The 24,693-nt window shown below is 41.6% G+C and overlaps 1 protein-coding gene across 7 annotated transcripts in view; it reads right to left on the bottom strand.

Annotated features, from left to right (window-relative positions):
* SNAP23 (synaptosome associated protein 23) overlaps window positions 1–24,693 on the bottom strand; it is a 38,167-nt gene that overhangs the window by 3,220 nt on the left and 10,254 nt on the right. For 2 of the 7 annotated variants that reach the window (XM_051821711.2, XM_051821712.2), the window contains exons 2-9: window positions 21,008–21,098; window positions 15,560–15,662; window positions 14,999–15,040; window positions 14,179–14,227; window positions 13,365–13,482; window positions 8,698–8,730; window positions 1,667–1,825; window positions 305–449 (exon numbers count right to left, since the gene is read on the bottom strand). In XM_051821711.2, coding sequence (XP_051677671.1) covers window positions 305–449; window positions 1,667–1,825; window positions 8,698–8,730; window positions 13,365–13,482; window positions 14,179–14,227; window positions 14,999–15,040; window positions 15,560–15,616 — 603 coding nt within the window. In that variant the 5' untranslated portion in view covers window positions 15,617–15,662; window positions 21,008–21,098. Of the gene's footprint in view, window positions 1–304; window positions 450–1,666; window positions 1,826–8,697; window positions 8,731–13,364; window positions 13,483–14,178; window positions 14,228–14,998; window positions 15,041–15,559; window positions 15,663–21,007; window positions 21,099–24,693 lie in introns of those variants that run through there. The other 5 variants (XM_008268794.4, XM_008268791.4, XM_070053245.1 and 2 more) reach the window with 4 other exon arrangements.

The raw sequence follows: 24,693 nt of genomic DNA, 5'->3' as shown, positions 1-24,693 counted from the left end.
ATAAAAGCACCATCAAAGATAATAATAGTTTCATGTATGAAGTCATTGCGATGCCATGCTTTCAAATTAACCAACTGCCATACAAGAGACAGGAAGATGTGGCTCTTGTTTATCAGTGTGCTAGAAAATGTTGCCTCATCAAAACTGTAAGTCCTAGGAGGACAAGATCTGCTCTAATTGTTTTCCCCCAAGTATCGAGCACAGATGTCCACTATCAAAACAAATTGGTTCATTAAATAAAAGTTAAAAAAAAAAAAAAACAAATTGGATGTCTCATTTTCTTGTGGTCATAAAAAGACTTTACCTTTTCTGTAATCCGGTCTATTTGTCGATTTTGAGCTTCAATCTCATTTCCCATGTCCAGGGCCATGTTCTTTAGATTTCCCAGGATACTGCCCACTTGAGTCAGGTTCTCTTCCATTTCATCTTCTCTGGCATCATTAGTGATACTATGATAAAAAGATAGTTAATTATTTCTGTCCAATTAAAATGGCCTAAGTCTGGATTTAATTTTCATAAAAATATTCAAGGGGATGTAAGTTACTATTCTTGGGGTTTACTGAATAATAAAAATTGAAAGACTGATCAAGGAGAGCACAGCTTGTTAATACCATGGAGGAGAAGATTAGAAAACAACTATAGAACAAGAACAGTATTTCTCAAAATGTGATTCCTAGCATCACCTGAGAACTTGTTAGACACAGGATCACACTAATTCTCATACTCAACCTCTAGTTCTACTGCATCCCTGCAATCTATATTTTAATAAATCCCTCCAGGTAATTCTAATGCATGCTTAGGTACAATGAACCACTGCTCTAAAAGAGGTATGAAAACTACGGCTAAAAGGCCAAATCTGGCCTGCGATCTGATTTTGTAAATAAAGTTTATCCAGGGGCCAGCACTGTGGTGCAGCAAGTTAAGACAGCACTTATAATGCCTGCATTCCATATTAGAGGGCCTATTCAAGGCCTGCATCCCATCCTATATTACAGGGCCAATTTGAGTCCTGGCTGCTGTACTTCATATCCAGCTCCCTGTTAATGTCCTGAGAAGGCAGTGGATGACAGCCTAAGTGCTTGGGTTCCAGCCACCCATGTGGGAGACCTGGATAGAGTTCCTGGCTCTTGGGTTCAGCATGGCTCAGTCCCAGCCTTGAGGCAATTTGGGGAGTGAATGCATTAGCAGGGAGCTGGATCAAAAGTGGAGCAGCTAGGACTTGAACCAGACTCCAACATGGGATGCTGAAAACAAGCAGTGGCTTAACCTGCTGTGCTACATGCCAGCCCCCAAAAATAAATCATGCTCATTTGATTATGCATGCTATGTGGCTATGTTCTATAGCAGCAGAGCCGAGTAACTGCAACTGCAACTGTATGAAGTATTTACTGCCTGACCCTTTACAGGAACCCAGCCGGTCCCTGCTCTACATGATACATATTTTTCCATCTACAGAAGTAAAATATTACTCCAGTAACAGTCAAGTACTGAAAAGTATAAGGAGAAATTAATTCCATCATCCACAGGCAACAACCACAGTCAACGTTTTTGTCACAGGCAGATTCTGAAATATATTTCAAAAATGGAAAAAGCACTATTTCTATTTGCTAAGTTAGGTTCACGTGAGAGATTAGAAAGGCGCAGACAGAGGGAGGAGCTGGCATACCGTTTAATGTATCCACCGCTGGCTGCCCCGGTGCTTGGTTGCTGAGGCTGACCATTTGTTACCCGGCCCGGCTGCTTAGACACCACATTGCCAGGCGACTTGTCTCCACCATCTCCCCATGTTGTCTTGTAGGCCTTACTAGACTCAAAGTTCTTCGTCCTATTAAGAGTCAGGAATACGGAGATACCAAAAAGCAGGAGAGGGACAGTTGTAATAATTAGTACTGTTCATCTTGAAGAAGACCCTAAAATCTAGCAGAAAAGCTGATATTGCTGAATCTATGCTTCACTTCATGGCAACATGGGATAGGAAAAAGATGAATTAGTAAACCCACTGACATCAAATCATTTTTAAAGGGCCCAGATAGTACTTCTGTCAAATCTTCACTAAGCTGTTAGCAAGTTGCAAACTGCAATCATTTGATTTTCTCAGGTTCCCTTGGCTTCTGGTACTTGCCAGAAAAGAGGTTAATGGTCACTAGAGAAAAACAAGTCCCCTAGGAAAGCTGTTCTGAAATGCCTTAACAAGTTCCTTGGAGACATCTCACAGTGGGAAGGATGATAAAGAAGGCAGAAGAGACCATTCTTAAACTCTGGGTGCTTACTCTTACTTGAACCAGGGTTGTTTCAGCTGATCAGGTACTCTAAATTACAATTTGGCAGGAAATTTTAAAAGTATTTCTCAAAAAAGAAATATCATGAAAGACATGAATTATTTCTAAATTGGAAAACCAGGCCGGCGCCGCGACTCACTTGGCTAATCCTCTGCCTGCGGCACCGGCACACCAGGTTCTAGTCCTGGTCGGGGCACCAGATTCTGTCCCGGTTGCCCCTCTTCCAGGCCAGCTCTCTGCTGTGGCCCGGGAAGGCAGTGGAGGGTGGCCCAGGTGCTTGGGCCCTGCACCTGCATGGGAGACCAGGAGGAAGCACCTGGCTCCTGGCTTTGGATTGGTGCAGCACGCCCGCCTAGTTGCCATTTGGGGGGTGAACCAATGGCAAAAGGAAGACCTTTCTCTCTGTCTCTCTCTTTCACTGTCTAACTCTGCCTGCAAAAAGAAAAAAAAAAAATTGGACAACTAAAGCCTTGGTCACATTGGTGCCAGTTACAAATCCTTTGGTTGAGGGCTTTTTTTTCCTTCTTCCAAAAAAAAAAGTTTACTTTTTTGTTGCTAAAAAAAAAGATTCTAAGTCTAGATCTTCTAAAAATAAAAGCAAAAGCATGTGCTTTACATGTAATAGGTATGGCCAAAAATTAGTCATTGGCAGAATTTTACCATGAGAATTACTACTCAAACTGGTACAACTGAGATAAGAAAGTTTGTGAAAACAGTGACTCTTTCCTTCAGAGGCATACGGGTATTCATTTTTGGCAAACCTATAATTGGATTTTTGTTCTTAACCATTAATGCTACAGAAAGGGTACTACTTCCTGTTTTGATAACAGGCACTGCAAAACTAAACAAATTTATAAACACCAAAAAATTAGTTCTCATACTGCCTTTCTTGGTTCCACTTTAAGTTGCAATTATATTTCCTATTTATGCTGTACAGTTAAATCTTCCCTTGAAAAAGGTGGGACATACATTTTTAAATGAGTATTTAGTTTTTTTAGAGTTATTTATTTGAAAGAGTGACATAGAGAAGGAGACGCGCGCGCGCAGACACACACACACACACACAGAGATCTTCCATTCTCTGGTTCACTCTCCAGATGGTGGCAAAAGCCAAGCCCGGGTGAAGTCAAAACCAGGAACTCCATCCAGGTCTTTCACATGAGTGACAGGGGTCCAACAACATGGGCTATGCTTTACTGCCTTCCCAGGCGCATTATCAGAGAGCTGGATTAAAAGTAAAGCAGTCAGGACTTGAACTGGCACTGATATGGAATGCTGGTGTTACAAGCAGTGGCTACACCCACTGCACCACAAGGCCAGCCCTATATGTATATTTTCATATAATTATCTGTCAGTTTACTGAAACCTATTTACATGTTTTCTTTGTTAATCATGTAAGCCCCAGGCAAAATTATAAAGCAGAGTAGTAGATAGAAAACAAAATAAACAAGGCAGGTATTTAGCCTAGTGGCTAAGACTCTGGTTAAGATACCGTGTCCCACAGTGGACTGCCTGTGTTTGACAGCTGGCTCAGGCTCCTGACTCCAGCTTCCTGCTAATGCAGACACTGGGAGGCAGCAGTAATGGTTTAAATAATTGGGTTTCTGCCAATAACATAGGATTCCTGGATTGAATGGATTCAACTCCCTGTTTTTTTCATTTTTTTTTTTAAAGATTTATTTATTTGAAGGGCTTTTACTGTGGCATAGCCAGTATAGTTGCCACCTACAGTGCTGGCAACCCATGTGGGCGCTGGTTCAAGTCCCAGGTGCTCTATTTCTGATCCAGCTCTCCGTTATGGCCTGGGAAAGCAGTCCTTGGGCCTCTGCACCCATGTGGGAGACAGATGAAACTCCTGGCTCCTGGCTTTGGATCAGGCCAGCTCCGGCTGTTACAGCCATTTGGGGAGCAAACCAGTGGATGGAAGATCTCTCTCATTCTCTCTTTTTGCCTCTGCCTCTCTGTAACCCTGCCTTTCAAAAAAATAAATAAATCTTAAGGAAAAAAAAGATTTATTTATTTGAAAGGTGACAGGGAGAAAGAGATGAAGATCTTTTGCCTGCTGGTTGACTCCCCAAACAGCCGCAACAGCCATAGCTGAGACCACTAAAGCCAAGAGCCAGGAACTCTATCCAGGTATCCTGTGTGGGTGGCAGGGGCCCAAGTACTTGGCCATCCTCCACTGCTTTCAAGGTGCATTAAAGAAAGCTCAATTGGAAACAGAGCAGCCAGGACTCAAACCAACACTTTGGTATGGGATGCCAGAGTGATGGGCAGCAGCTTAAAACTGCCACCCACAACTTCAGCCCCAAATCCCCAGCATTGGCCCTGGCCCAGCACAGGCTACTTTGGGCATCTGGGGATCTGACAGTGGGTGGGGGCTCTCAGACTGTTTCTCCTTCTGTCTGTCAAATCAACAACAACCATATATTAGTCTTCAGAAAGTTAGTAACCAGAAGTATTAACGAATGAAATATGAAATGGGCTCAGATTGTGAAACAGGTGGGAAAGTGAATAGTGAGATACTGTACTTCTGAGAGTCTTGGCCCAGAAAGGGCAGTAGACTGGTACAGGATTTGCAGGCTCCTGTTTTTCAAGGGATAGTCACATGCCTCAACCTCTTTCCCAAACTTAACAGGCAAGATTTAAAATTCCTTAAGCACTTATGAGAACTCTTCCTCTGACAGTTGGATTCAAGGGACATAAGATGCATTATGAGGGGACAGCACTATGATGCTGGGATCCCATTGGGTGACAGTTCACGGCCTGGCTACTCCTCTTCTGATCCAGCTCTCTGCTATCTCCTGGGAAAGCAGAGGAAGATGGCCCAAGTGCTTGGGCCCCTAAACCCATGGGGAAGACCTGGAAGAAGCCCCGGCTTTGGATTGGCCCACCTCTGGCTCTTGTGGCCATTTGGGGAGTGAACCAGTGGATGGAAGATGTTTCTGTCTCTCCCTCTCTCTGTCTGTAACTCTATCTCTCAAATAAATAAATAAATAAATTTTTAAGTGTTCATACCAATGTACACTCCTAAAAAAGATGCATATGAATTGTTTTAAAATGGTAAGGTGAATGAGTTTTAATTGAAGCATAACCTATAAACAAAGAAGAGTATTGGTTATCAAATTCTTCTCCCATTAAAATGACTGGATGTTCTTCCAATATCAAGGCAGAAAACAAAAAAAATGCTGACTTTGGAAAGCTTTACAGCTTTGCATTGAATTGCATGCTTACCTTCTAATAGGTTTGGAAAATATATGCACTTTTTTCATGCAGTTATGATATGCTCTGTATGTTTAAGAGATGATTTTAAAATGCTTTTGATTTCTTAATTATTAAGTTTATGAAACCAGATTAAATATCCATATTCACATCAGCCTTATTTTTCAAATAAAAATTTGAATTTTCAAAAACAAATGCTTTTGATTTCTAACATTCAGCCTCAAGAGAACTCTGTGTCTCTATTCCTGTACCTTCGCTCTAGGTAACGACTTTCGACTGATCCACACCTTGCCACCTGCCATTACTCTGAAGCTTTCCCTACCAAGTTGGAACATGATGAAAGCTGTATGTTTCAAAGGCATTGTCAAGGGGGTTGCCTACCCAAGTTCATGAACTAAAAAGTGTTTGAAATGCAATAATGGTTTGAAATTAATTTGCCTTCCTTCCAAAAGATCTTAAATGCTTTAAGGGTAGTATTTCTCAAACTTGACTGACCATAAGAGAAAGCTGGTTATTTGAAGATTTTGCTTCAGTACATTTGGTTTATAGCCTGGGAATCTTTTATTGTTGTTTCATTTAAGTTCAATGGGTCACTGAACAGTAACTTAGAATTCTCTGGTAGTATGCCTAGAAACATTGATAGTCTACATACTGGGATACTGGAATCCAAATATTAGCTATTATTCTTCATATCAAGGAGAAAAGGAAATTATATGGGACCGTGCTGTGGTGTAGTGGGTAAAACTGCCGTCTACAGTGCCACCATCCCATATGGGCGCCGGTTTGTGTCCCAGCTGCTCCACTTCCGATCCAGCTCTCTGCTATGGCCTGGGAAAGCAGTGGAAGATGGCCCAAGTTCTTGGGCCCCTGCACCCACATGGGAGACCTGGAAGAAGTCCCTGGCTCCTGGCTTCAGATCGGCTCAGCTCCGGCCATTGCACCCAACTGGGGAGTGAACCAGTGGATGGAAGAAGACCTCTCTCTCTCTCTCCGCCTCTCTTTCTCTCTGTGTATAACTCTTTCAAGTAAATAAGTAAACCTTATTTAAAAAAACTAATTATAGGGGCCAGCACCGTGACACAGTGGGTAAAGCCTCTGCCTGCAGTGCCAGCATCTCATATGGATGCTAGTTCGAGTCCCAGCTGCTCCACTTCCCATCCAGCTCTCTGCTATGGCCTGGGAAAGCAGTACAAGATGGCCTAAGTGCTTGGGCCCCCTGCACCTGCGTGGGAAACCCAGAAGAAGCTCCTTGCTCCTGGCTTCAGATCAGCACAGCTCTGGCCATTGCAACCATCTGGGGAGTGAACCAGCAGATGGAAGACCTTTCTTTCTCTGCCTCTGCCTCTCTGTAATGCTGCCTTTCAAATAAATGAATAAATATTTTTTAAAAAACTAGTTATAATATGGAGTGGATATGATATATGCATATGTGCATGTGTTGGATAGTCAAGCTGTAGAGGAGAAAAACAGCAAGAAACAAACAGTAAGAAATAAATGGTAGAAATCAAATATTTAATTTTTAAGCCTTTAAGCATAGTCTTCATAATTCTCATAAAGATCCAAATTTAAGGAGTGAGGCCAGTGGTGTGACACAGCAGGTTAAGCCACTGCTTGAGATGCTACCTTCCCACATCTAAGTGTCGGCTACCGCTTCTGGTTCTGCTTCCTACTAAGGTGCCTGAGAAGGCAGCAAAAGATGGCCCAGGTACTTGGGTCCCTGTTACCATGTGGGAGAGCTGGATGGAGTTCCTGGCTCTTGGCTTCAGCCTGGCCCAGACCTGGCTGTTATGGACATTTGGGGAGTGAACCAGAGGATAGAAGATTTTTGTCTGGCTCTCTCATTATGCCTTTCAAGTAGAGAGGTACAGAGAGAGAGATAGACAGACAGACAGAGATATCTTTCAGCTACTGGTTTACTCGTCAAAGGCTGCAACAGCCAGGGTTGGGCCAGGCAAGTCAGGAACCTGGTCCAAGTACTTGGCCATCTGTTGTTGCTTTCTCAGACACACAAGCAGGGAGCAGGACCGGAAGTGGAGTAGCTGGGACTCTAATAAGCACTTATGAGCTTCACAGCATTGCAGGCAATGATCTATTATGGAATAGATTATAACATGTATAAGGAGGGACAACTTTTATTTTGAAAAAGAAGATAGAGGCAGGTGTTTGGCCTAGTGGCCACGACACTCGTAAGAGCGCCCACATTAATGCCCAGTTCTGGCTCCTGACTCCATCTTCCTGCTCAGACCCTGGGAGGTAGCAGTGATAGCTCAAGTAACTGAGTTCCAGCCACCCAAACAGGAAACCTACATTGAGTTCCTGGCTCCTGGCCCAGCCCCAGCCCCTGCAGTTTTCTCAGGAATGAACCAGCAGATGAGAGCTCTGGCTCTTCTCAAATAATAAAAAATAAAATAAAATAAAAAAGATTCTAGACACAGCAACATTTAAAATTTATATCCCACCTTGTTTTCAAATAAGATTTAAGGTGACTTAGACAGGCAATTAAATCCTTGATTTGACAGTGACCTAAATCATGGGAAATCCAAATCATTAGAAGCAACACTTTCATAAAGGAAATTTTCATTCAGGAACCAGAAAGGAGTAAGGAAACTTAATGGAAGATAGGATGCTAAAATCAGAGTCCTATGAAGAAAAAGGTGCATTTAGTCTGAAATCCCTTACCTTTGGTCAGAGCTAGACTGCAGGAGCTGTCTACAAAGCTTAACCTATTTTAAACTGTTTAGAAAATGTAGTAATCTTAAATGCTATTTAGCCAGAACTTAATGATCACAGGCACTTATTAAAGGGTGGTATTATACATTAAAATTCTTTTATCAAGTCCATTATTTGTCAAACAGCACCCATGAAGAACAAATTCACTTTACATCCCACACCACAGCACAGGTTTTACGACAGTCTCCATCATTCACAAAATCCATGCGCATGCACAGGAAAGCCACGTGAAGCATCACCTTTAGATAGCAGGTTAGCAGCCCAAACTGCGCCACAAGACTGCATCTCAGTGTTCCCTTTGAGCAGTTACTGAGCCCGGCTTCTGAGGTTAAATCTTCATTTTTAGTAAGCAGGTTAGAAAGGAAGAGATTAGATGAGAGAATGAATACAGAGAATAGTAAACGCCAGCCAAACAGAACAGATGCAGTTTTAGAGTTTTAAAAATACAATGCATCCAAATTCCTGCCTGGTTTCATAGAAACAACCAACATCTGAGAATCTGGGTAAAAAGAAAAACAAAAAGACCATTTAAACCACAGCACACTTCATTGTTCCTCAGAAAGTTTGAGTGACAATATTCCTTACCAAAATTATAAAAATTAATACAAGAGAAGGGAAATACTACTGGAGATGTGAAACTTCCTCACTCCTTAGTGGCTATACATTTCCTTCATTGCTTTTATCACAAATTTCATTTGAATTATAATTTTTAAAAGTGTATTTCCACTTCTAACTCTCCCACCAGTCAACAAGTTCTGCAAGGACATTCAATCAACAAGTATTTATTGATCACTTAATAAATATCAAATACCATATGGAACATAAAAAAAAAAAAAAAAAGAGTAACAACAAATAAGACAGCCAGCACCAGAGGTAGATCTCTGTGTTTCAGTGAGTAGGATGGAGGTAACATTCAGTTGTTGAAGGAAACATTAACCAATATGTGTTTTAGCCATTCACAGCTCGGTTTGCATATCTCAATATTACATAAGATTGGAATAGCAAAAGACCTATAGCACCTATTTTGAATTTCCCTAGTAAGGGGTCTTAAATACTGATTTGTCTTCAAACTATGTGCCTTTACGTTGGACTTTATAAGACCAACTCAACATAGAAGAATATCTTATCAAAGAACATGTAAACTGGGATATCAGGCAGTTCACTGCTATGTGACATTCCATTTTAAGTCTGTCTCCTTGCTAATTATAGTTTATTGGTTACTGTCTAATATAAAGGATATTTTTTAAAAAGGGTATGTGTTATTGTGCTGTTAGAATTCCAATGTAGTAAACCACAGTATTTATTCATTATTTTAAACTTTAATACTAGTAATCTGTTGTTAAATTCTATCAGGCCTTTAGAATCAGCTACAGTTAAAATTCTCTCATAACACAAAGTTCTTTTAAGTACAGATATTTCCATGTCTTATTTAAAAAAAAAAAAAAAGATTTTCTGATCTGGCTTCAGTTAATCCTGTTGAACAAAAGAAATCTTAAAGGACAAATCTACTCAAGCATTTTCTAAACAGCAATGCATCCAATATCAGCAACAACAAAAAAGCTCAAAAAAGCAATGTGGCTTATAGCTCAGGCAAGAGCTCTGGCAGGTCTTGAATCCCGGCTCTTCCATTTGCTAATGTAGCTTCTTTGTGCCTCTGTTTCTCCAGATGTAGAATGGTGATAATAAGAGCATGGATCTTATTGAGGCCGTTGTTCAAGGATTAAATTAGAAACATTCAGAATGACAGATTAAATTAATGCACAGGCCTACTACAATTTTCATCTAAAACACTGGGATGCAAGATGTTCTCAGTAGTACCACATAATCAAATACATAAATATTTCTATAGTAAAACAAGTTAATATTTACACTAAGTGTGACAAATAAAAACTAAATGTTCAGTTCAGGTTACATTTTGCAGTTTAGTAAGTGGTAACGCTATTTACGAAAAAACAAAAAACCTTGGCTTTGGAGTCTTTAGATTTCTGAATGGCAGGTAAGAGACTATAGAACTGGGTTGCTACTACTACTACTAGTACTACCAGAATTAATACTAGGTTTATACAAAGACCAAGATCATGCGTCGGCCTCTGAGAAGCTCATGTTACGACTGCTTATATGATAAGCCTAACTGAAACTCTGATTAGCAGTTAAGATGAGGAGGCCTCAACGGTATATAAAGAAGAAATAGATGAAAGAAAAAGAATAGAAATCAGACATTTTTAAACTGAGATATCACTCTCTCCTCTTCAGGGAACAACTGTTCTGTTACAGTCGCCCCTTGATTCTATCTGTTAAGAAGTGTATCCTCTTGACCCACTGAGTAAAGGCTTTGCTGAGGTGAGAAGGCTGAAGACCATATTCTATTTTCTCTCCCATTGGTGTCTAACAAAAGCTTGCCTATGCTTGGCTGCAGTTCACAATTAATACTTCTGTAGAGGCCAGCGCTGTGGCTCACTAGGCTAATTCTCCGCCTGCGGCACTGGCACCCCAGGTTCTAGTACCAGTTGGGGTGCCAGATTCTGTCCCGGTTGCTCCTTTTCCAGTCCAGCTCTCTGCTGTGGCCCGGGGAAGGCAGTGGAGGATGGCCCAAGTGCTTGGGCCCTGCACCTGCATGGGAGACCAGGAAGCACCTGGCTCCTGGTTTCGGATCAGCGCAGCACGCTGGCCATAGTGGCCATCTAGAGGGTGAACCAACAGAAGGAAGACCTTTCTCTCTTTTCTCTCTGTCTCTCTCTGTCTAACTCTGCCTGTCAAAAAAAAAAAAAAAAAACAAAAAAAAAACAAAAAAAAAACTTCTGTAGAGCAATTTCTCACTTCAATAATCTTAGGATTCAAAGCTCTTCCCATTTAACAACCCATGACTTACGAGCTGATCTTGCTTTGGATTCTAGGAAGGACTTCCTCTTTGTTTTTCTCCTAACACCTATCTCAAAGAAATTGACCTACATTTGTGGGGAGCAACTCAGACTAGACTAAGTTACTGGAATTAAGACTTATTCTATGCATCTGCTCTCTCCCACAAAATGGCACTGGGAGAGGAGTAAACAACTTTTACACAGCTGCCTCCAGTTCGACCAGTAACCTGCAGGAGCTGATCCTGCTCCTGATTGGAGGAGAGCAGCGTGCTCGGCGTGTGGGTAGCAGAGTTGGGATTGGTGGAAGAGGACTATAAAGGAGGAGAGAAACAACATGCACCAGGAACATCTAAGGGGAACATCCGAATAACATCTGAGCAGCCCCCGAGAGAGCTGGCCGGCGGTGTGCCGCTCCCCCACGGAAGTGGGGAAAGTGGCAGGGGGAACCGCCCTTCCACGGAGGTGGAAGGGACAGCAGCCAACCCGGGAAGAACCAGCAGCAAACCCGGGAAGGGCCGAGCAGACAAAAGAACAGCGCAGGGTCCTGTGTCGTTCCTCCAAGAAGAGGGGGAGCAACATACATTCTTTTTTCTTCACTCTTCCAAGTGACTACACAGAACAAAGGGTAAAGGAACAAGCTTGCAAAATATAGCTAAGAGTTGGAATCCAATAATCTGCACATTTATGACTTAGTTGCCTAAAGAACCTGCGATACCCTGAGAAGTCAGTTATTAAAATGTGGACTTTCAGCGAGTCAACCAAGGTTAAAACAAGTCAATAGTTTTACATTAGAACAGGAAGCCAACAGACAAGACTGGCAGAACACCATCGAATCTGAAAGCCTGGCCAAAACAAACACTAAAGTTGATCAACAGGCAACTTAACTCTATTTTCTCTAGCAGAAATGGCACAGAACATGTAGTTACATGAAAACATTCATTTGAAAATAGGACAAAAACTCCTCCATTCCTAAGTCCTCTGAAGAATCAAAATGCTAAGAGTCAGTAAACCTTTTTATGCCACTCTTGGACTAACAGATCAACTGAGACAAATGAATGGAAGTACTAATGTTTACAAAGATCTTTAGAAATGAATACTTTCAGCAGTAAGCATAGTCATTCAATCCCTAGACATTGTCATTTCAACTAAAAGTAAAGTTCAAAGTTATTTTATTTATTACTTTTTTAAACAACAAAGATGCACTCCTTCTAACAGAAGAGAAAGACCATGGTAAACTGTCTTAGAATCAGACCTCCTGTTAGTCTGAATAGATGCTGTATTTGTCAACGTCACAGAGTCTGGTTTACCCAAGGATAAGTAGAGAATTTAAATATTCACAATGGAGGCACCAAAAGAATGAATTCTTCTGGGTCATGCAAAATCTCATCATACATAGTGCTTTGAAGACCTTTCATGTGCCAATGTACTAGTCTCCAAGTCTTCAGCATTTCTTCTTATTACAGATATTGATTTAAAATAATCAATCAATTGATTTAAAATAAATTCTCTTGATTTGTACAAGCACCTTCTCTATCCTCACTAATAAAGTCCAACCTCACTGGCCTAGAATACAGTAAGTTTTTAACTAGTCTCCTGGTTATATAATCATATACTCCACTCTAACCTATCAATTCCTCAGCTTGGCAGCTTCCTTAATCCTTGTTTCCTTTGAATCTTACATAGCAAAATGCCCTCCCTATTTCTCAGGTTCATCCAAATTCCTGCTAATCACTGAAAGCCTAACTCATCTGCCACCTCTTCTGTAAGATGTTCTCCAGCCCAACCTTTATCACCTTTCCCCCTATACTTAATTGATATCATATGAGCTAACACTAGATTTACATATTTTCTGTTTTTTCTTCATACGCCCAACAACATAGCAGTCTTTTGAAAACAAGGCCCAAGTCCTTTATTCCTTTAGCCATCTCTCAGGAGCCTATCACAGAACACATACTCGAGTTTTATTAACTTCCCTTGTTTGAAACGAAAGACACTAACCCCATCCAGCTCTGTATCGTTCAAATACGTATTTTCCAAAATTTTTGTATTTTACTACAAATTAAAATTGGAAATCGCTCCCAGTATTGGCCAAAAGTAAGCCATGGTTTTCAATGAACATAGCTATTCGCATGAAGCACTCAATCTGCCAAAAGAAGAAATATTTTAAGTTTACCTAACAAACATCCTCATCTAGGTCCAGTCATACTTCTAACCTTACTTGGGAGGAGATGCTCTCATTTACTGATTTTGAAAAAAACTTGATTTATCCACTCACCTATTACATGGGCAGACACAAAGGCCACAGCACTTGTTGAGTTCTGTTAAGGTCTTCTCTGCCTCTCTCATGTCTTTATTTATCTGGTCCATGCCTTCTTCTATGCGGTTTAGTTGTTCTAAGAATAAAGTGTTGAAGGTACATTTTCTGTTACAGTATCAACAAGAAAACGCCATAGTGGAATAGCAAACTTCAACTTCAAATCTACCAATACTATACCACAAAGAATAAATCTATCAGTGTCAGAAGATATTACAAAATGTTCAACATGAAGACACTCTTACACCCATACTGACAATGGCTTATAATTGTGGAAGGATCTATTCTAAAGAAATCTGTACACCAGGAGCATGTGAAGATTTAGCACCCTCCCAATGCAAGCAAGTGTACTCTGACCACATCAGATCCCCAGCATTCCTATCACTTATTATGCTTGAAACTTGAGGTGACCACAAGACTAATCAAAAACAGATGAGATTTCTCAAGGCCAACTCAAATCAAATGTTCCCAAGTTAATCTGAATCTAAATCGGTTTTAGGACTTAACTTTGATTTCTAGGGTGAAGTAAGAATGCATAGAGGCCTGATGCACACAATAAGCCATGCTGGCCTAACACATACTTGGTATATAGTTGGTCACTGCCCCCTGTGCTAACCAGGCAATAAACATGATGTCATTCAAATCAGAAGTAAACACATCACTCATCTTACAAAGTTAAGGCATTCCCAAAGGAAAATCTATACAGGGCTGATTTGATAGAACATTTTGGCATTGTAAATCAATTTAAGAATTTCTGTCAGTAACTTTAACTCACCCCCTTGTTCATCCAGCATAGTGATGGTCTTGATTCCTGCATCCTGAGACTAAAACAAAGAGGGAAAATACCAATAGTAAAAAATAAATTAATTAATTAAATACCCTAAACCAACAGAAATAAGACCTTAAAAGGGCTGACAAATAGCAAGACTAGAATCATTTGGAAATTCATCCTCAGAGGATCGAAGCTACAGATAGAACTAGCATTCTTTTTTTTTTGACAGGCAGAGTGGACAGTGAGAGAGAGAGAGAGACAGAGAGAAAGGTCTTCCTTTTGCCATTGGTTCACCCTCCAATGGCCGCCACGGCCGGCGCACCGCGCTGATCCAAAGGCAGGAGCCAGGTGCTTCTCCTGGTCTCCCATGGGGTGCAGGGCCCAAGCACTTGGGCCACCCTCCACTGCACTCCCAGGCCACAGCAGAGAGCTGGCCTGGAAGAGGGGCAACCAGGACAGAATCCGGCGCCTTGACCGGGACTAGAACCCGCTGTGCCAGCGCCGCAAGGCGGAGGATTAGCCTACTGAGCCGCGGTGCCGGCCAGAACTAGCATTCTTAAATCAACACACTTCAACATAATATCCAAAAATAATTAAGTCAAAAACTTAAAATTAATTCATCTTTCCAAGCATATTCCAATACCATCACAAAGGGAAAAGCAGAAAAGGCCAGTTAGCACATGGTTTGACAATTTCAGTAATTGCAGGTTTCAAATAATAAAGTATATTGATAGAATGTGCTTTAGCAGCAACTCCAGCTAGTGCTATCAGGATCCCTCCTATAAACTTCTGTATTTAACTTGATGATTAAACACTTTCTTACCTCAATGGCTAAACCCAGGATTCTCCTTGTACTTTCCAGAGACTAGGAAAAAAATACAGTTTTAGTTTAAACATTTCAAAATATGTAGCCAAAAAAAAAAAAAAAAAAAAACACAGACTATATTCAGAACGTTATTCTGTTTAAAAATCACTAGCCCATCCCTCCCTTTAAAACAAAATCAAGAAAACTGGTCACTGTATTTTCAGTTATTCTTATCAAGTCCTTCTTAAAAGAAAATTAGGATGGTACACTTAAAGGGGTTCATAAAAATTTGATGAAGACAGAACTCTAAGAATATTACACAGATAGTAGGAAATAAATAAAAAATCCAGAATTCTTCAAATTTAGAGTATCTTTGTTGTGAGTAACTGTTAAGCAATGACTATCTGGAAAAACCATGCGAATTATCTTCCCTTACTTAGTGTTTCTGGTGAGTTGATGAAAAGCAATGAGCAATGAATGCCACTGAGGGGCAAATTCATTCTTTGACACAAAGGGACTAGGAAGACCCTGCGCCGTGAAAACTGCAACAGGATTACTTATTCTCAATAAAGCATTTACCTCATCAGTAACCTGGTGAGCCCTCAGCTGAATTTCTTCTGATGTCAGATTATCCATGATGAATCAAAACTTTATCAGGCAAAGAAATGGAAATGTGGGTATCCTACAAGAACAAGGAAACAAAGCTTTGAGCAAAACAAAGAGGGTAGACTTATGGAATTTAGGTATTTCTTATGAAGACAAGATAAAACCCACTTTTATTTATCTATCCCACAGATAGCTGAAAAAGACTAATTGGATATTTAATGCTAGTTAGTACCAAAGATGCACATAAAACAGGTTTTAGGACTTCTACTGAAGTGTGTGTTTTTTTGTTTTTTTTTTTTGTTTTTTTTTTTTAGATTTATTTATTTTATTTGAAAGAGTTACAGAGTGAGAGGGGGAGAGACAGAGATCTTCCATCTGCTGGTTTACTCCCCAAATGGCCACAATGGCTGGGATTGGGCCAATCCAAAGCCAGGAGCCAGGAGCTTCTTCCAGGTCTCCCACATTGGTGCAGGAGCCCAAGAACATGGGGCATCCTTCCATGATTTCCCAGGCACTTTAGCAAGGAGCTGGATGGGAAGTGGGGCAACTGAGACTTGAATGGATGCCTATATGGATTCCAGCGTGTCAGGGGCAGCTTTACCTGCTACGCCACAACACCGGCCCTGAAGTGCTCTTTAAAACGGGAAGGTGGTCACCCTACTTTAAGAAGAAAGGCACTGCTGCAAGACAAGCACTTTAAGAGACTACTGAAATTAATTCTTGGTTGTACAACGTTCTTCTGGAAAAGCAGTAAGGTAATAGAGTCTAGTTAAGGAAAATAACAAATTAAAAGTCATGTGCCTAATAAACACAGGAAACATTTTAGAAATATGCCAGTTGTCCAGGTTACACATTAGAGAAAGTGAAATACTTTTATTCTAAACAAGAAAAGGGTAATGCTGGTACAGAGTTCAGAAAAGAGCTCAAGTTTTCATTAAAGCACTCTTCTCCTCCACCTGCTTGTATTGTTCATAGTGTTAGTAACATCCTAAGAAACTGAAGAACTAGCCTTTCTATATCCCACCTTTGAAAGAGAGGCCTTACAGACACTGAAGCTAAAATACACAATATCTAGTAGGTGCGATCCAGTATCATTCTTGTGTATTCTCCTTTGAGAAGTCACATAAATAAACACTATGCAACAGATCTAGCTTTTCTTCCCAATACACAGATTAGATTTGCATTACATTTTTTTTAAAAAAAATCTATTCATTTATTTGAAAGATAGAGTCACAGAGAGACAGAGGCAGAGAGAGAGAGAGAGTTCTTGCATCTGCTGGTTCACTCCCCAAACAGCCATAACAGCTGAAGCTGGGCGGATACAAAGCCAGGAGCCTGGAGCTTCTTTCAGGTCTCCCATGTGGGTGTAGGGGCCCAAGGACTTGGGCCATCTTATGCTGATTTCCCACATGCATTAGCAGGGAGTTAGATTGGAAGTAGAGCAGCCAGGACTTGAACTGGCCCCTATATGGGATGCCGGCGCTGCAGGCTGTGGCTTTACCCGCTACACCACAGTGCCAGCTCCTATACTTTTTTTTTTTTCAGAATGTTTATTATTTATTTTTGTCTTTTTTAAAGAGTGACAGAGAGAGATCTTGAAAACTGATTTATCAAAGCCCTTTTGTCAATGATACAGATAAAGTCTGGTTCACATTGTAGATTTGTTCTCTAGAATTTGGCAATAAATATATAGAGACATTTAAAATTATTTCTTTATTTGATAGGGAGCGGGGAAGTTAAGGAGTGAGGAAGAGAGAGACCTCCTCCTGCTGGTTCCCTCTCCAAATGCCCACAAAGGCTGGGACTGGACCAGGACAAAGCTGGGAACTAGGAACCCAATCCAGGTCTCCTGTGTGGGTGGCAGAGAACCAACTATTGGAGCTATCACTTACTGCCTCCTGGGATACACATTAGTAGGAATCTGGGAGTAGGGAGCAACGCTGAGACTCCAGTATGGGATGCGGGAGCCCTAAGCAGTATCCAGTGGGTAGACCAGGGAAGTTGCTAAACATCCTATGAAATTCCTTGGGAAAGCCCTCCAACAAATGGTCTGGCCTAAAATTTCAAAGTGTTATGATAAAAAAACCCTGCTATGAAGCATACTCAGTGATAAGCAGGCAATCTAATTACCTGGGCATGTATTAGACTGAACTTGGAAGGCAGCAGTTTCATCTTTGAATTTCTTGATCCTTTTTTTCTTAAGATGCATCTATCTATCTATCTATCTATCTATCTATCTATCTATCTATCTATCTATTTGAAAGCCAGAGCTATAGAGAGAGAGGGAGAGAAAGAGAGAGGTCTTCCATCTGCTGGTTCACTCCCCAAATGGCTGCAACGGCCAGGGCTGGGCCGGGCCAAAGCCAGGAGAAAGGAGCTTCATTCGGGTCTCCCACGTGGATGGCAGCAGCCCAAACACTTGGGTCATCTGCTGCTGCTTTGCCACACCCATTAGCAGAGAGCAAGACCAGAAGTGGAACAGCCAGGACGTAAACCAGCACTCATACGGGATGCCAACATTGCCGGCAGCGGCTTAACCTGCTATAACACAATGCCAACCCTTCATCTTTTTATTTTTAACACCTAACAAGATCTGACAGTAGGCACTCCAAAAGTGTCCGTTGAACGAACAAGTAGGTGGAAAAAGAGGGTGTACTACCAATTTAAGTGGCTCCTAGAAACAAAGCTACATGTAACAACAGCACCACATCTGGAAATATCTACTAGAATCACAAACTCAAAACTGCCATTGCATGTGTATGATCCGCAACAGTGTGCTGGTCACTTATAGATCTTCTCACTTTTAGTAGAATCATCTCAAGTGAGGTACACGTTCCTGGTACAGGAAGGTACTGCAATTAGAGCTACTTATAATTTGACTGTCTTAGTTAACAATTTTAAGATTAATGAATTATACCTTGACTAAAGTTATTAATGCTCATGAAAAAAATTCCAAATTTACTTTCAGATCTGTAGTTCAGGCAAAAGCTTCATATACTAAAATATATAATCAAGAAATAAAGGCCATTCTTGAATTGACAACTGTCATTCATCAGATACATGCATAAACAGAACTAAGTGCTTTATTGATTTGTTAATTGTTTAGGAGCCTTTAACTTTATCATAATTTGAACATACTATAATTCCTCTCGTCAATCTTTCAAAGTTACAACTATGAAAAAAATAAGTTACTTTCTGCAACTTTTCATGTCCAGATATTTGTACCCCTTTCCTTTCTGTATAACCCCACCTGCATACATGGGGAGTCATGCTTCTCTACAACTCCCAACACCCCTAACTGAGATACCTCTCCAAAACCTGCCCTTCCCCAACAATATGCTTTTCTTTTTTTTTTTTTTTAAAGATTTATTTACTTGAAAGTCAGAGTTACACAGAGAGAGAAGGAGAGGCAGAGAGAGAGAGAGAGGTTTTCCATCCGCTGGTTCACTCTCCAGATGGCTGCAATGGCTGGAGCTACACCAATCTGAAACCAGAAGCCAGGAGCTTCTTCCAGGTCTCCCATGCGGATGCAAGGGCCCAAGCACTTGGGCCATCTTCTACTGCTGTCCCAGGCCATAGCAGAAATATGGATCAGAAGTGGAGCAGCTGGGACAAGAACCAGCACCCACGTGGGATGCCAGCACTGTAGGCGGCGGCTTTATCCACTACGCCACAGTGCCGGTCCCAGCAGTATGCTTTTCTAAAGTTATCTATCCCTCTTGTGTATAATTCCTCACTGCCCAACAGGGAAAAGGGTGTAAGAAAAATGATAAGCACTAACTAATTAGCACCTGGAAACGGCTTCCCTCACCAAGTTTTCGCACATAGTATTCAGTGGGTAGGGTGACATGTTATGGTAAGGAAGCCCAGATCTCTCAAATCATGTAATTTTGTAATTCTATTCCCAGAGGTGATTCTCACCAATTCTAAGTAAATATTTGCTCTCTTCCTAGTAAAATCAAGCAAAATCTCATGTAGTTTCAAAGATAGGCTTGAATGCACAAGTGACTTCTGTCAAAATCAGAGATTCCAGGAGTCCTGCCTTCTAAATATATTAAAAAAAAAAAAAAAAAGCAGATATCACTGGGAGGTGGACGTGAAGAATTACTCCTGAGACACCAATGAGGTCATTTTGAAGGACACACCCTTTCAGTGAATTCAAGGTTCCACTTAATACTTTTCCCCCCGAGCAGATGACACACAAGACAAGAATCAGGCATCTGTAAAGCTCTCACACGTTTGGCATGTTGACATCAGGGCACAGCTGCCCAAGCTCTCTCCTCTCTGGATTCCTGAGGGTGTTGAGCACAGGACTATAGCATGTGGGTGTAAGCCAATAAGCAGGACTGTAAGGAAGGACAGAGACACATCCTAAGGCTCATGCTGGCCTACGTATGTCCACTGGGTGGTGTCAAATGGAGTGCAACCTCAAGTTACCTATACAGTGTTATATTATCTTCAGATGTTTTTCTTATTAAGTCAGGAAAAGGTTACTCAGAATTTTGAGGGGAAAAGAGAACAGGTGGGGAACAGATGAAAAACAAACGTCACTTGAGACAAAGATGCCATTACATTTACTCTTCTCTGGTTTGATCTGGCAGATTAAATATTTGTGTTCTCTTCCCAAAACATCCGAGAACTTCATCTACTACATTAATTACATGAGTTGGAGAGGAAAACCTAAGATTTTTCTCAGAGCTTTTACACTCTGCTGCTCTTACTATGGTTGATAGGGCATACTAGAAGACTTTTTTGTTTTAAAAAGATTTTTATTTATCTATTTGACAGGTAGAGTTAGAGACAGTGAGAGAGACAGAGAGAAAGGTCTTCCTTCCGTTGGTTCACTCCCCTAATGGCCACCACAGCCGGTGCTGCGCTGATCCAAAGCCTGGAGCCAGATGCTTCTTCCTGGTCTTCCACGTGAGTGCAGGGGCACTTGGGCCATCCTCCACTGCCCTCCCGGCCACAGCAGAGAGCTGGCCTGGAAGAGGAGCAACCGGGACTAGAACCCAGTGCTCACTGGGATGCCGGTGGCACAGGTGGAGGATTAACCTAGTGCGCCACAGCACCGGCCCCTAAAAGACTTTCTTAAATTCTTTTCTATTTAAACCTGGATGGGGGAAGAAATACTCAAGGAGTACCTATTCTCTAACATCTACCCTATTAAGTATTTGGACAAATCCTTACCTCCATTAAGACATTTCATAGATGGAGAAGCTAAGGTCTATTTTAAGTAAGTAGTTTGCCCAAAGTAACTAACTCAGTAAAAAGCAGATTTGTTATTCAAGTCTGGATTTACTCTGCAACTACAGATGGCTTATGGTATGGTAAGTGAGCTTACTGTTGGCTGCACCCCTCCTAACAAATATCAAATCATGCAAGAGCTGCTGATTAATGGAGAACAAGCTAAAAGAACCTTACCTTGTGGCTCATTTCAAAATTTCAAATGTCTGCTATAACAAGACCATGAAATCTTATCTCTTCCACAGGCTCAAATACAATGGAAAGATGACTATAAAGAACAGAATAATAATGGTTTTCAGCTGCTTTCTAGTAGTTTAGAACCTGCAAATATCTACATTAGTTTAGAAAATGAAAATAAAACTTCTAGAAAGTAATATATAAAGAAAAGATCTTAAAAACCAGAGAGCTGCTCAAGAAGTAATGGAAGAAAAAACACTTCATTTTTTTTTTTTAAGATTTATTTATTTTAATGTCAGAATGACAGAGACAAAGAGATCTTCTATCCATTGGTTCACTTCCCAGATGGCTGGGTCAGGCCAAAGCCAGGAGCCAGGACCTTCCTTCAGGTCTCTCAAGTGGGTAACAGGGACCCAAGCACTAAAGCCATCTTCTGCTGCTTTTCCCAGGCCATAGCAGGGAGCTGGGTCAGAAGCAGAGCAGCCAGGACACAAACTGGCACTGATATGGGATGCTAGCATTGCAGGCAGCAACTTTTACCTGCTATTGGTCACAACGCTGGCCCCAGAAAAAACACTCTAAATCACCATCAACTCCACAGGTCCTAACAAGAATAAATCTCTTAAATAATTCATTTTATACAGGAAAGCAAGGATTTTGCACCTAAAATATTCTACCACATAGTTTCAGTTTCCTGCATTCCTCTTTCTCTTGAAAAAAAAAAAATAGTCACAATGAAATTGGTCTAAGTTATACTCATCAGCTTCACTGCTGTACTTTTCTTTTAAAAAAAAAAAAGGTTTATTTATTTATTTGAAAGTCAGAATTACACACAGAGAGGAGAGGCAGACAGAGAGAGGTCTTCCATCCGATGGTTCACTCCCCAATTGACCGCCAACGGCTGGAGCTGCGCCGATCTGAAGCCAGGAGCCAGGAACTTCTGCTGGGTCTCCCACACACAGGGGCCCGAGGACTTGGGCCATCTTCTACCACTGTCCCAGGCCATAGCAGAGAGCTAGATCGGAAGTGGAACAGCCAGGACTCGAACCAGTGCCCACATTTATACTACGCAACAGCAATGGCCTCTTCAGTGCTGTACTTTTTTTTTTTTTTTTTTAATTTATTTAACAGGTAGAGTTAGAGACAGTGAGAGAGAGAGACAGAGAAAAGTCTTCCTTCCGTTGGTTCACTTCCCTAATGGCCGCCACGGACGGTGCTGCGCTGTTCCAAAGCCAGGAGCCAGGTGCTTCCTCCTGGTCTCCCATGCGGAGAGCTGGGCTGACCTGAAGCCAGGAGCCAGGAGCTTCATCCAGGTCTCCCACTTGGATACAGAAGCCCAAGAACCTAGGCCATCTTTCACTACTATCTCCAGGCGCAGTGACAGGGAGCTGGAGCAGCCGGGACTCAAACTGGTGCCCATACAGGATGCTAGTGCTGCAGATGGCGGCTTCACCCACTGCTCCACAGCACCAGTCCCAGTAAATTTTTTTTTTCTTTAAAGTTTACTTTAAAGAGCTTCTTCTGGGTCTCGCACGTGGGTGCAGGGGCCCAAGGACTTGGGCCATCTTCTACTACTTTCCCAGGCCATAGCAGAGAGCTGGATTGGAAGCGGAGCAGCCGTCTCGAACCAGCACCCATATGGGATGCTGACACTTCAGACCAGGGAATTAATCTGCTGTGCCACAGCGCCAGCCCCTCTGTCTTTCAAATAAATAAAATAAATCTTTAAAAAAAAAAAAAAAAAAAAGATGTGGGGCCGGCGCTGTGGCGCACTTGGTTAGTCCTCCGCCTGTGATGCTGGCATCCCATGTGGGCGCTGGGTTCTGGTCCCGGTTGCTCCTCTTCCAGTCCAGCTCTCTGCTGAGGCCTGGGAGGACAGTGGAGGATGGCCCAGGTGCTTGGGCCCTGCACCCGCATGGGAGACCAGGAGAAGCACCTGGCTCCAGGCTTTGGATCGCCACAGTGCCGGCTGTGGCGGCCATTAGGGGAGTGAACCAACGGAAGGAAGACCTTTCTCTCTGTCTGTCTCTCTCTCTCACTGTCTAAGTACATCTGTCAAAAAAAAAAAAAAAAAAAAAAAAAAAAAAAAAAAAAAAAGATGCTACTTTGGGTGTGGGCATTGTATTGTAGCAAGTTAAATGGCAGCTTGGGACATTCCCAATCCATATGAGTGTCTGGGACTGAGTCCTGCCTCTGCTTCTGATCTAGCTTCCTACTAACACACACCTTAGGAGGCAGCAGATGATGGCCCAAGCATTGAGTTCCTGCTGTCCACATGAGACACTAGGATGGAGTTCTTGGCTCCTGGCTTGGCCTGACCCTGTCCTGGCTCTTGCAGACATTTTGGGAGTAAACCAGCAGATAGATCTCTGCTCTCCTCTATTTCCCTCTGTTACTCTGCTTTTCAAATAATAATTCTCTTAAAAAAATTTTTGGAAGGTCTATGTTCTTCCATATCTAGCTTTTTCCATTTTTTCACAAACTTCTTCCAAAATTTTTACTGTACAAAATTTTTAACTTTATAAAAATTATACATACTTTCAGGGTATGATGTGATATCCCAATATATGTATACATTGTGTAATGTCCAATCAGAGTAAATATATCTATTTCCTCAAATATTCAACATTTCTTTATGGTGCCAGTATCCTATCTTGCATGTTTTTTGTAACATATTTAATTTTAACCACACATGCACACACATGTGCACTCACACAGGTGGAGGTGGAACTAGGAGGGTACTTCCTGAAATAGAACTGATAGTAGCTAAAGAAGACATCTGTCTACAGAGGCCTTTGGTCTTACAAGGGCAGGCCAGGGCAGGCCGTAACTGAAGAGGGGAACTATAGGCTAGGGTTACCAGAAGAGAATGTTATGAAAACTACTATCTACTGATGGTGAAACTTTCCAAGAAGCTGAAAACTCTCTTACACTGGCAGATGGAAGGTACTGAGGGGTCAGGAGCCTGCTTAGTTCAAAGGCTTGGCAAAAGGAGGCAACAGTGCCACAAAACATCTCTCTTAATTCATTTCACAAATAATTAATTCATTTTACAAATGAATATTCAAGTATCAACTATCACAAGGAAACTTTTTCAAGCTACTTTAGTTAGAATGTGCAGAAAAAAAAGCACTCCTCTCCATTCCTCCATATTTTTTAGGCTTTTTTTTTTTTTTTTTTTTTTTTTTTGACAGGTAGAGTTATAGACAGTAAGAGAGAGAGACAGAGAGAAAGGTCTTCCCTCCGTTGGTTCACCCCCCAATGGCCTCTATGGCCAGTGCTGTGCCAATCCGAAGCCACCAGGAGCCAGGTGCTTTTTCCTGGTTTCCCATGCAGGTGCAGGGGCCCAAGCAGGGGCGGCCCTCCACTGCCCTCCTGGGCCACAACAGAAAGCTAGACTGGAAGAGGAGCAGCCGGGACTAGAACCCAGCACCCATATGGGATGCCAGCGCCGCAGGCAGAGGATTAACCAACTGAGTCACAGTGCTGGTCCCCATTTCTTAGTTGTTTTATGCATGTACATTCCTATAGGACTAAAGTCTTCTTAGTCTATGATTAAAACTATGTAAGTCACTCTCAAGACCTCCTTGGGCTGTGTTTGATTTCGGTCATTACTGAATCTTCTGTCACTGTTATTAAGCTTATTTCTAGACAAGGTAAGATAATTAAACACACTGAATTAAATA

This window comes from Oryctolagus cuniculus, chromosome 12, assembly GCF_964237555.1.
Source record: "Oryctolagus cuniculus chromosome 12, mOryCun1.1, whole genome shotgun sequence".
NCBI classification, from domain to species: Eukaryota; Metazoa; Chordata; class Mammalia; order Lagomorpha; family Leporidae; genus Oryctolagus; species Oryctolagus cuniculus.
This window is presented reverse-complemented; position numbering and strand designations above follow the sequence as displayed.